The following is a 13,263-nucleotide window of genomic DNA, read 5'->3' on the forward strand; positions in this document are numbered from 1 at the left end:
TATAAATATAATTCTCACTTCAACAAGTTCTCTAACATGTAACGGTTGGATAATTGGATTATATTCTTTTTTCAGGTTTTTTAAAAAAATGCCTGGTTTCTTAACAATTTTTGATAGAACAGAATTTAAAAATTTTTCTAATACTTTTTGGTTTATTGTTAAATCTAATCTTGTCCAAGGTCGTACCTTGATTAAACTAAATTCTTCACTTCTACTTGAAAAATAAACATGTGATACAAGATTATATATATATATATATTAAATAATTTACTAATAAAATTTAATTACTCTTTAGATTTTGAAATTTCTTCTTTCATTTTTTTTAATGGAGGACCATTTATATCTTTGATTCTAATGAATAATAATATACATTAGTCTATTGTATATAAGTAGAAAAAAATACATACCTATCATTAACAAACTCTTCTTTTTCAATTTCTTCATTAATGTTCCAAACGGAAGTATTAGGTAATTTTATTAACCAAACATCTGCATAACTATAATGTACATATGTTGGAAGTTCAATACCAGCTCTCAATATAAAATTGTAATCCATTAAATCATTTAATGATATTTTGAGTAAAAACAAAGAAATACTATTGAAATATTCCTAAATGAATGTTATATTTAAGTAAAAATAAAATTATCTAAAGTTTTTTTTATAATTTTGTCTTACTTTAATATCTTTGTGTGTTGCACCACAATGTTCTTTGCTTTTACAAAATTCAAGCAAATTTTGACATAACTCATTTAACTTACTGAGACATTCTAATTTTGGATTAAATATTGGATAACTAAAAATAATAAATTAATATTAATTTCAATTTTTATTCTATATTAAAAGTACTGGAATAATTTTTATAAATATAGCAATTATATTTTCATAATATTTATTTAAAAACTAATAAAAAAATTTTTGTAAGAGATTCAACCTCATTACATTTTTAATGTAATAAGATTTTAAAAAAATGAGTCACTTTGTAAGTTTAGACAGTCTAAAGTTATACTTAAAAGATAAATTAATTAAATTTAAAACTTTTCTTTGCTAGAATAAACTATTGAGTGAATTTTCAAGAATTTTTCCATTAATCTTTATATTATAATGTAAATAACAAAAATTATTATTTAAAAGTTTCATACAAAATGTATTCCATTTTTTTTAAACGTTTACCTTAAAATTTCCTCAAATACAGGATTCATATCATTTTCAATATTTGGAATATTGTTTTTTAATCTACAAACAACCTAAAGTCAAAATTCAAACTAGTTATCTTTTTATTTATCTGAATCAATAATGTAATAATTAATTATATAATAAAAATATAATGATTAATACCTAAATTGATGGAAGATACTTAGTATAAAAATTTAGTTTTTTATTTTATCATGGAAAAGGTAGTAAATACATATCCAATAATATGATGAGAAAACTGAATTAATTACACTTTGTAGAAGAAAATAAGTTGAAAACAAAAAATTATTTGTCATAAGTCCTCACAGTAGCTAAGCCAGATTTTATAATAGGAGGGGAGGGTAATATAATAAAATCTATATAATTCCATATTTTGGAAATGAATATAGCTGTCAATAGTGGCCGGGTATAGACCCATTATTCCCTAACTGAGTCTACATAGTTTACATAAACGGTTTTTTTCCTTCTCCTGTAAAATTTAGTTTTAGGGTCTTAGTACCTCTCTCATGTCATAGGCATTTTTATTACTCTTTCTTTGGGAGAAACATAGCTAAGTAAAAATTTTAATTATTATTAATTAATTTCTCTTTTTGTATATAATTTTAGTTGATAGAAATAATATATTTGAGTGTGATACATGCAGTGGACACACTAGTAATTGATTAACTATAGTGTTAAGTTGCATTTGCTGCGTAGTAGGTTGAAGATAGGTCACCATACATAAATTTTTACAGTAATAAAAAGTAACATATGTATAGTACAAAAGGCAATTAAAAACCACTGCACTTAACCTTCTCCCTAGTAAACATCACAATTCAACTGTAATTGGGCTAGTGTCAAATCAACATCCTCATCGTAAGCCAAAAAACAAACAATATGAATATTAAAGTGGATAAATAAAAATCGCTTTTTAGAATACTCTGTTGAATTTGAAATTAAATATTAATTACCTAAATAGATTTCTGCTTTAAAAAAGAAAAAACCTTTCTTTTTTGCTGTATTTTAGTGTAAAACAAATTAATGTTTTTATGTCTTAAAATTTTTTTAAAAGTAGACACATCTGGTTAACACCAGTGCCTTCAATTATTTATATGGTTAATAAAATTTATTCATTTTTAGGATGGAATGTATGATTAATGTTTTAATAATATACAAATATATAAATTTCTATTTAAATTAAATTTTAACTGTCAATTACTAATGCATATAAAATAATTGGTTGTATTTACTACTAAAATGTAATACAATTAAAATATTGTTAAAGTTTCATTGCAAAATATTTAAGTTAATTTTATTTAAATGTACTTACTACATGTGCATGAAAGTATCTTAAATACTCTACTTACTTGATAATTTTTTAACTGTTTTGTTATAGATGTAATAATTTTTATGTACTCAATTGTATCATTACTATCAGTTAACAAATCAAAATGACGACTGCGCATACTAAAATTATTATAAAATGTAATTATTAAGAAATTAAAAACTTAATTAAAGACAATTACACAGTTTGACAAAATTTGGGTGATAGAATGTTTAACAATATTTTTTTTTTGTTTTCAATAAGTTTAACACAGATTCTGAATATACCCTTTGTTTTTCTCTAATATCAAGGGATATTGAAATTTTTTTGTTTTTTCAAAAAATTACAAATGAAGGAATAGTATTGTAGTGCCGATATTTAAAGGTAAAGGAGACATACAGAAGTGTAAAAATTATAGAGACATAAAGCTTATGAGTCATAGTATGAAAATTTGGGAAAAGGTAATAGATAAGAGAATAAGAAATGAGACATCGGTATCTAAAAACCAGTTAGGATTTATGCCTGGTAAGTCAACAATAGAACCAGTATTTTGTGTGAGGCAACTAATAGAAAAATTTAGGGAAAAGAAAAAAAATCTGTGTATGGTATTTATAGATTTTGAGAAAGCATATGATAGAGTACCGGAAAGGTTTTAAAGTGGGCATTAATGAGAAAATGAGTCCCAAGAAGGTGCATTAATATAATAGAAGGTATGTATGATGGCACTTGTACCAAGGTAAAAAAGCGTAGGAGGAGTATCAGAAGATTTTCGGGTAAGAGTAGGAGTGCATCAAGACTGCTTTAAGCCTCTTACTTATTTTCTATAGTGATGACACATATTTTATTATGACACAGAATTAAGTGCGGTTGGTTGAAGTGGAGAGAAGTGCTTGGCATCTTATGCGATAAAAGAATTCCAATGAGGATGAAAGTAAATTCTACAAGACTGTAGTGAGGCCAGCTATGATGTATGGTTCGGAGTGTTTGGGCGGTTGATAAGAAAGTAGAGCAGAGAATGAGTGTAGAAGAAATGAGAATGCTTAGATGGATGAGTGGAGTGACTAGGAAAAATAGAATAAGGAACGAGCATATAAGAGGAAGTATAAGTGTAGCGTCAATCATGGATAAGATGAGAGAAAATAGACTTAGATAGTTTGGTCATGTTATGAGGTGAGAAGAATCGGAAGCTGTAAGAACAGTTATAGAAATGAATGTTGTTGAAGAAGAAGAGGTAGAGGAAGACCAAAAATGAGATGGCAGGATGCTATTGAATGCGATATGAGGACAGCTGATGTCAGCGTAGATGATGTGGGAGATCGTGTCAAGTGGAAGTTTAGGATAAAGGTGGCCGACCCCAAGTAGTTGAGATTAAGGCGTGGAAGAAGAAGAAGATATTAAATTAATGATAAATATAATATTTTGTAACAAGACTGAATTTGATTTCAAATATCACTTAATACTTTACATGATAAATTGTTTTAATTTATTCTTCCTCTAGCTCTGTTTTNTATTAAATTAATGATAAATATAATATTTTGTAACAAGACTGAATTTGATTTCAAATATCACTTAATACTTTACATGATAAATTAAAACAGAGCTAGAGGAAGAAGAAGGAGAAGATTGAAATTTTTTTGTTTTTAATTAATATTTTACATGTAAAAACAAACAATAATTTTAAAAATACTCAAAGTGTAGCTAAAATATTGATGGTAGAAATAAAATATAAATGGTAGATTCCAAATATGCCCTTATATTTGGTATCGATATCAAAAAACTAATTGAAAGCAAAACACATTTTCATAAACATTCTATAACCCAAATTTTTTCGAGTTATGTTATTTTGTAGGTTTTCACCTACTTATTAATTTTGTGAGTAATACTTTACCGTTTCAAAGTATTTTTTAGACAGTTTGATCCATTATCTGAAGTTTCATCAGACATATATTCAAGAAACTACAAATAACCACCAAACAATATTCCTTATTAATGAAAAAGGAATAAATATGCACAATTTAAAATAAGTACAAAAAGTTCTTAAAATGTAATTAAGTGTATTATAATGAGAGTTTTCATTAAAAAAATACATATATTAAAAATAATAATATTATTTACCTTTTTATCAAACTCAATACAAATATCAACAAAATCACAAGCACATAAACTAGTTAATAATGTACAAAATCCACATGATGGAGACAACAATAATATTTTTCTTTCAAATAAATCATTTTTAATCCATTCGTAAGTTAAAAAAGCTTCTTTGAAACGACCAGTATCTGTTTTTCCCACAATTATTGAATAGAATCTAAAATTTAGTTTTTTAAGGATATTATGTAAAAATATTTTTTAATTTTATGTTATAAGATGATACTTACTTAGAAGCATATTCATAAGTTTTTGATTGTATAACATGAGAAGTGGAAAGTAAAACTTGAAGAGATTTTTTATGATATTGACTACATGTTATCAAATTGTCATCTTTAATGATATCAAATGCTTGCTTTAATATTTCTTCAGAATATTGTTTAAAAACGAGTAAGTAACCTAGTGAAATTTTTGGATCACTGCTTTGATTGCTTAGTGAGCTCTTAAAAAAAAAAAACATAAATAAATGTATATAGTGAGTAAAATATTAATTCTGCAGTTAGTTTACACCTATATAAATACTTACATGAATTAAAGAGTTGATTACTGATAAATTAATATCGTGTAAAGAGAATGAATAGTCATATTCTTGACTAATATCTCGTAAACTAGTTATTGATTCATGTATACTGTGAATATCTGAGTCAATTAAAAAGTTTTCAGGTTTTTCATCAATAGGTTTTTCAGTTATTTGCCTTTTTTTTTGTAACAGTAATGTTCTGGTTTCAATTGAAATACCACGTTCACGCAGAAAAATAACAAGTTTTTTTATGTTCATAACAATTAATTCTCTCATGGCTCTAAATTTTTTTGACATGTATAATTCTTTTTGTTTTTGAATATCATTCTAAACAATATTGCTTAGTTAACATTTGTTAAACATATGATCTTTAAGTTAACTTACTTTAAACATGTCTTTAACTTCCTCATCAGTTTTAAGGCTTTCATATAAATGTTGGACTCTACTTTCAATTAATGGGTTTTTCATGAGATAACGTATTCTTCTTAAATAGTTGTCAACACTTTTCAAACGATAAAACTAAACAATTATTTTAATACTATTAGTTACAAAACCATCTTAACAAGAAGGTAATAGAATCTAAACATCTGACTAGAAAAGAAAGGTTTTTAATCTATATAGGAGGTTCCAATAAATCATATAAAAATAAAGGTAGATGCTGGTTTTTGGTGTTTAAAACCTTTCATAAATGTCAGCATGTCAATGGGCACAACATCCTCTGTATTCCATGCAGAAAAAATGACAATACTAATAGGGGCCCAAAACCTACTAGTTTTCAAGAAAAGAAACATAACTATTCTAAGTGATAGTCAAGCTGCTTTAAAGGCACTTAGCAATATTTAAATTACTTCAAAGCTAGTCTTTGAACGCAGGGAAACTTTAGAATCACTATCAGTATTCAATAAAATTATACTAATATGGATAATAAGCCACAGTGGTGTAACTGGTAATAAAAAAGCAGACTTTTTAGGGAAGAAAGGTACAGAAAACACCTATGTTGGACAAGAACTGGAGAAAACAACACAGGAAAATATAGAGTTATTTTTTGGTACCCAAACAAGACAATCAAAAATGACAATATTTTCCTGAAAAAGAAAATATAAAAAACCTAAAACTCAATGAAATATTTAATTTCTCTAGAAAGACAGGACTTTTTAAACATATATAGCAGGGTGGTTCACTTATCATAAATCACTTAATATTTTATTAGTTTCTTTTATTTTAATGTCTTTCTCAATTTTTCAGTTATAAAGATTTTTTTTATTTTTAACACTTTCAACTTTTAAACATGTATTAAAATAAAGCTGATGTTATATACTATCAGTTCAAAAAAAAAAATGAAGTTAGTGGATTTTAGATAAAGATTTTTTTTATTCATTCCTCATACCTTCTAAGGGTGTCAACTTTAATTTCTTAAATGGCAACCCCCCTAATTTACTACCTTATTTAATTGATAATGATCTAATTAAGAAAATGTCAGGCCGATAACAATTTTTGGACCAGTATTTCAGAAGTTATTAACAATTTAAAGTAATAACTGAAGGTAAAGAGTTATTTTTATAACTAAAAATTTATGGCTGTACTCTTCCTCTCACTTAAATATAAATAAGTCAATAGCTTCTAAAATACTGGTCTAAAAATTGTTATTAACCAGTAATTTTCTTTAATAGATCATTATCTATTAAATTAACTAGTTAATAAGGGGGGTTGCCATTTGTGAAATTAAAATTGACACCCTAAGAAGGTATGAAGATTGAACATAAAAAAAATCTTCAACAAGATATATCCTTAATATTTTTATTGGCGTGAATATTAGTATATTTAAACGAGATTTTCAATTAGATATTTTTATGCATACTCAACAGCACTCCAAGTTACTTCAAATTAATGAGTATTAATTTAAATACAGGTAAGTCAATTTGAATTATCATGCCTATTTTGAATTAAGAATCTGAGTAAAGAACAATAAAGCAATAGATCTACACATTTATATCCACCATTTTTAAGATAATCACATCGACTGAGTATCGGACAGGAGACCTCAGGCCACTGCAAGAATACCTCGGAGAAGTATCTTCTTTAAATAATCATCAATAATTAATTTATTCTGACACTTTGACTGGGAGTCAGAAAGGATGCCACAAGAATACCTCAGTGTCATTTTTATAGTGCTAGTTAATTACATTATTAAACCTCAATAAAGAGTAACACCTTTTCTTTTTTTTATATCTACTTGTCTTCATTGCTCTTAACCCATGGACTCTAAGATCTCAATAGAATTTAGATGCTCACCAATTGACCAAATGCCCAAACCTCCAAACCTCTACATCAGCTGGAATCAGGGGGCAGAAGGGAAGTTGTCCCCTTGTTCAAAAGTATCATTATAACCCCCAATAGAATCTGATAAAAAATATAATTAATTATTATTATTTAGGTTAAGTTAAAATTATGTTTTTTAATAATTTCATTAAAAAAAAATTGTTTATTATTGATTTCAGATTTTAAGAGTATCCCAATATTATGTTTTGAGAATTTTATTTCTAAAATAAAATATTCACTAAGATTAACTTTGTTTTTTTTTTTCGGTATTTCATTTATATATTTCTAAATTTTAATTTTTAATTAAAGTAAAGTTATTCTGCTAAAACAGTTTGATATTGAATGTTTCATAAATTGAAATAAACAGTTTTTAAAGTTAATGATAAGGTAAATTTTTAGCTTTGATGTGAAGTTAAGAAAGTACATTTACTATGATGTGTTTTTTTTTTGTTTGTTTCTAAAATTGTATCTAGTTGAAGACATTACCCTTAAAAATTAAAAAAATTTTCTTCGTTCCCTGTAAATAAGGCAAAATCTCCAAAAATAACTATTTTTAAAATCGGTAACTTTATACATTTTTTTCACTTTTTTATCTATTGTAATAAATAAAAAAAATTGTAATTAAGCTATAAACTATATTATATTATCATTACTTATTAATAATATAAAAATAATATGTATTATTAAGAGTAAAATTTATAAATTACCGAATTTTTTTCATATGATCACTAAAATCCACCAAAAAAATAACTTAACCCGCTTTTTTAGATTAATAACAATCAAGGGGATAGAGTTTTAATCATTAAATTTTTGCCTCCCCGATGTAAAAAATAGTTCAGGCGCCCCTGCTCCACAATTACACTTTTTATGCACATATGCTATTAACACGCTTATATTAGTTTCACCTGTATGTATGCCTGTATGTATGTATGTATATAACTCTCCAAACGCCACGAGTTATCGCATATTCCGTTGTCTAGACTAGACTGTCATAACACATTCACCCCACCCCGCGCCTCTCTCATCACACACCGGCAATACTATTCCTGTATAAATTTATTTTTGGTTATCGTACCCGTACACACGTGCGTGTCATCTATATTATATATATATATAAACAAATTTTTATTTTGACTGACTATTATCATCCACGTGCATACGGCTTATGTATATATTCCTACCGCCGTTTATACCTCAGGTATAACGTTAGTCCGACCCGCCCGCCCACAAAACACGGCTATACCTAGTGCATGATACGTTTACGTACTAAAGTCGCTCTACATATATATATATATTCTAATTACTATTAAAAATATATATTAACACACTTTATTCTTATTTAGAGATATAGAACTCATTCATTCCGATTACAAAGGATGAATCCAGTATCGTCATTTTTCGTCACTACCTCCATGTTCCGGGAGTGGGTAATTTACGCGCCTGCTGCTTTCCTTGGATGTGGGAGCCGTTTCTCAGACTCCCTCCCCGGAATCGAACCCTGATTTCCCGTTACCCGTTACAACCATGATATTGATAATAACTACTATCGTAACATGAAACTAAAAAGTGAAAAATAAATATAGTTTAAAAAATTAAAAAAACACGNAAATAAATATAGTTTAAAAAACTAAAAAAACACGCTTTTAAAGTACATCGAACTAAAAAGTTAAAAATAATTTTTAAAATAATTATGAACAAAAAATACTAGTATTATTGTGATAAAAGCATGGGTGACTTGTGCCATATTTTTCGTATATTGAGCGCCCGATGCTTTTATCACAATAATACAAGTATTTTTTGTTCATAATTATTTTAAAAATTATTTTTAACTTTTTAGTTCGATGTGCTTTAAAAGCGTGTTTTTTTAGTTTTTATAAACTATATTTATTTATTATAACAATAATAGCAACAATACTTCAGTGGAAACACTTATGTAATGAAAAGTAACTAAAATTTAATTTAAAAAAATAAATTAAAACTTACTAAATTTAAGAATATTAAAATCTATTTAATATAAAATAAATAAGTATCTTTATCAAACTAAAAAGATATTTTATGTCTTTAGTTGTTCTTCTAATAATATCCATATATTATTGTCTTAATATAAGTTATACAGGTGTTCAGTAAGTCAGGAAATGGGTTTCTATTGTTCTCATTGTTACAAACAATGAGAATAATAGATACCCGTTTCCTGACTTACTGAACACCCTGTATATTATAAGTGATATATTTTTATTCTGCATATGATGAATATAGAAAAATTTAATTTCTATGTTAGGGAAATAAATTATTTTATTTAGCTCACTAATTAAAACTTTTGAAACTATGTTGACAAATTCATTAATAGTTATATATGTCAAATGGTATTTAATATTACAACCTTTTTTTTTATTATTTTTAATGGGAAAAATACTTTTTGTTATTAAATTATAAATTAGGTTAATTACTACTCTATTCTACCAGTATTTAGTAATTAAAAATTACCTTTCCAAACACAGATTTCATGACATCTTTAATTCCATATGAAATAAATGCATGACTCTGAACCTGTTTGATTAAAAACGTACCAACTTTCCAAAAAATTAATATATTATCTTCATTTGGAGTCCACTTGTATCTTCTAAAAAAATTATTAAAACTCATTACAATTAAGGTATTTATTTGCAAATAAATATGTAATTAACTTTAAGAGAATTACACATTTTTGTTACAATAAAAATTATCAGATTAAATCTATAGAACAATTTAGTTTAAACATTCATTTTTATTTTAATTATCTAGAAATTTAACTCATTAAAAAAATTAATTATTATTTAATTTTGAAGCTAAAAAATACATTTTTATTATGATACTATTTGCATAATGTTTAAATTTAATTTCTAATTTTATCTATTTAAAAATCTTCAACTAATTAATAGATTGCTATAATGTAAAAATAATAATACCAAGATTTCCAAATACTATAATTTTGCAACTATTTACCAGAGAATAATTTTTTTTTAATCATAGAAATCAAGAGTGGTAGTTTAAAATTACTCTATGTTTAATTTGCCCGCATTCTGTAGTAGTAGTGATATGATTATAAACATATATGTTTCTGATATAATAATAGAAAAAAATTTACATTTAGTAGGATTAGTTGAACATTGATAAACAGAAAAACCATCATACTGTGAGTGTCCAAACAAACTCTTTAATGTTTGATGGATTACCACAGAAAATGCCATTTTGTAGCTATACAGGTCAATGTGATAAAACATTAAAATAACACAAGTTTGCATAAGATATATCAACAAAAATGAATTTTAAATCTAATAAATCTGGATAAATTTTTCAACAAAGAGATAAGTTTTAGATTAGCCGCCAACAATACATTTTTACAGGTTTACAACACTTCTAAACAATAATATTTATTTTATTACACCCTTTTTCATTACCCACATTTGATATAATTTATTAGAAGTATCTTCTGTTTTCTTAGTTTCTTTTTTCTTGCGATTCTTCAATATTCTTTGAGATAATAGTAAATTTTTTGTTTTTTTCTTGGAAGTTAATTGATTTAATTTTTTCTTAATATTCCAATTTCTTGATAAATGCCTAAAAAAATTTAAGAATATTAATATTTTTTTTTAATCTGAAGTATTTTTTTAATTTAAAAAATAAAGAATGTTATAAATTTTTATATACATAATTTAATATTTTAACGAAATTAAAAATAAATAAATAATTTTATCATTTCAATAAAAATCTATCATTAACTATATTAATTTCTCCAAATTATTAAAACATTATTTCTTTCATTAACAAAATTTTTATCAACCACAAAATCAGTTTTTTTTAATTATAATCTTAGTAAAAATACTGAAAATTCAGCAACTTATAATTGTTGACTTCAATTTTAACTTAAATTTAAATAATAATCAGAAAAAATTATTTAATAAGTAATATATTTTTTCTAAAATTGTCATCTCATAGTTTGAAATAACTTAATTTTACTATAAAGATTATAAAAAGTAAAATCTATAAGCATTTGATTTATAATAGCATTATTAATAATGTTTAAATTATAAAATTTAATTACAACAAATTATTAAATTAAAATCACTATCATAAAAAAGCTACGATGCAAATCTGTTGATGGTCTTTAATTTTAAAAAATTGGTTGATTATTCTAAAAGCAAAATTAACTCCTATTTCTGTCATTATTCCTAATTAGTAGTTGATTTATAAGTCAAATTTATGAATAAATATCTATTAAAGCAATTCAACGTAGTATGAAATATATATTTAATAATTTAGTATTGTAATTTTTTCGTAAATTATAAAAAATTATGAAGTAGTTATTACTTTTATGGCAAACGTGTATAAAAATTGAAGGGATTGACACAGAACTTTTTAGATAATAATTTGTTGTTAACTATGAATAAATCGTCTGCAAACAATTTTCATCAGAATAAAAAATATACTTTTATTAATCAATTTTTCGTGCTAATTTCAAATCAGCAATTATATGTTTTGCATCACCAATAATTTTTGATATTATTACTAATTAGTTAAAAACTATAAAAAAAATAGTTCTGAATATTTCAATCTATTTAAACACCAAGAGTTACATAGAAATTATCAATATTTCTTTTGAAATTATTTATCACGATAAAAAAATAATTAAAAACACAAAAAAATTGTTTTTAAATTATTATAGATTTTGATTTTTAATATTTTAAAAATAATCAGGGAAAAATATCATCTTTAACCTATTTTTTGGTATTTTAAAGTTGATTTTTTGAAAGTTTATAAAAAAAAAAAAATTTAATTTGTTACCATAACTTTTAGCGCAACTTCGAGTTTGAAATTTATATTATTAATTAGAAAATTTTATGAAAATTATAGATAAAGTGGACATTTTTCAAATTTTTGAGGGTAATATCTTTAATTGGATAATATTTGTAATCATTTGATGTATCGTTAAAAAAAAGTTGGTCAAGTGAGAGATGAGAAAATAAATGAGAGCTATAAAAAAAAATCAGATAGTAAAAAAATCTTTAATATGAATAAGAAATTTCTTCAAACGAGGGGGGAATACAGTGATGGGGTTCTTGATATTTATTAAAGCTATTGAATTTAAATGAGATAGAAATTAAATGATTTTAAAATTTTTTTCTAACTCAAAAACTTTTGTAAGGTATTTAAATATATAAAATACATAATCAAAAAATTTAATACAAAAATAGCATACGGTAGCTATTTTTACCATGAAGAAAAAATGGAGTTTGAAATTTTTTTTTTCCATAATAAAGTATATAACATAAGCTTTAATTTTAGATATATATAAAAGTGTCAGTATTTCCACAACACTTTCAAAATTTAAGTCGAAAAAGTTGTCATTTTGAATCCCCCCCTGTGGGCAGGTAAAGGATCAGATTTTTAAAAAAATATGCAAAATGATAGGTAAGTACCTCACGTATTTATATAAAAAAAAATTATATTGATTTGGTCATTTTTAAAAAAGTTATGGAAGTTTTAAGTAAAAAAAAAACGGTAGCACAGTGGGGTCGCGGCATAGTAGAGACATTGCATAGTAGGGTCCAGTATAGATTTAATCTGACAGTGATTAAAATCACTATCATAAGAAACGCTTCGATGCAAATCTGTAGATAGTGTTTAATTTTAAAAAATTGATGGATAATTGCAAAAGCAACATCAACTTCTATTAAAATAAAATACAAAACCCATAATTATCATACAAAAATAGTATATTTTTCAATATGGTAGCCATTTGCG

General features: G+C 24.9%; 1 protein-coding gene across 4 annotated transcripts in view; it reads right to left on the reverse strand.

The window, feature by feature from the left end:
* The window catches only part of LOC126900394 (general transcription factor 3C polypeptide 1), a 23,004-nt gene that overhangs the window by 725 nt on the left and 9,016 nt on the right, over positions 1 to 13,263 (reverse strand). For 2 of the 4 annotated variants that reach the window (XM_050676072.1, XM_050676070.1), the window contains exons 18-30: positions 10,924 to 11,079; positions 9,967 to 10,102; positions 5,548 to 5,682; positions 5,170 to 5,490; positions 4,874 to 5,085; positions 4,611 to 4,803; positions 4,384 to 4,451; positions 2,539 to 2,638; positions 1,172 to 1,245; positions 677 to 794; positions 408 to 610; positions 289 to 351; positions 19 to 214 (exon numbers count right to left, since the gene is read on the reverse strand). In XM_050676072.1, coding sequence (XP_050532029.1) covers positions 19 to 214; positions 289 to 351; positions 408 to 610; positions 677 to 794; positions 1,172 to 1,245; positions 2,539 to 2,638; positions 4,384 to 4,451; positions 4,611 to 4,803; positions 4,874 to 5,085; positions 5,170 to 5,490; positions 5,548 to 5,682; positions 9,967 to 10,102; positions 10,924 to 11,079 — 1,975 coding nt within the window. Of the gene's footprint in view, positions 1 to 18; positions 215 to 288; positions 352 to 407; positions 611 to 676; positions 795 to 1,171; positions 1,246 to 2,538; positions 2,639 to 4,383; positions 4,452 to 4,610; positions 4,804 to 4,873; positions 5,086 to 5,169; positions 5,491 to 5,547; positions 5,683 to 9,966; positions 10,103 to 10,923; positions 11,080 to 13,263 lie in introns of those variants that run through there. The other 2 variants (XM_050676071.1, XR_007702848.1) reach the window with 2 other exon arrangements.

The sequence above is a fragment of the Daktulosphaira vitifoliae genome, unplaced genomic scaffold, assembly GCF_025091365.1.
Source record: "Daktulosphaira vitifoliae isolate Bord-2020 unplaced genomic scaffold, ASM2509136v1 Scaffold_3, whole genome shotgun sequence".
Lineage (NCBI taxonomy): Eukaryota > Metazoa > Arthropoda > Insecta > Hemiptera > Phylloxeridae > Daktulosphaira > Daktulosphaira vitifoliae.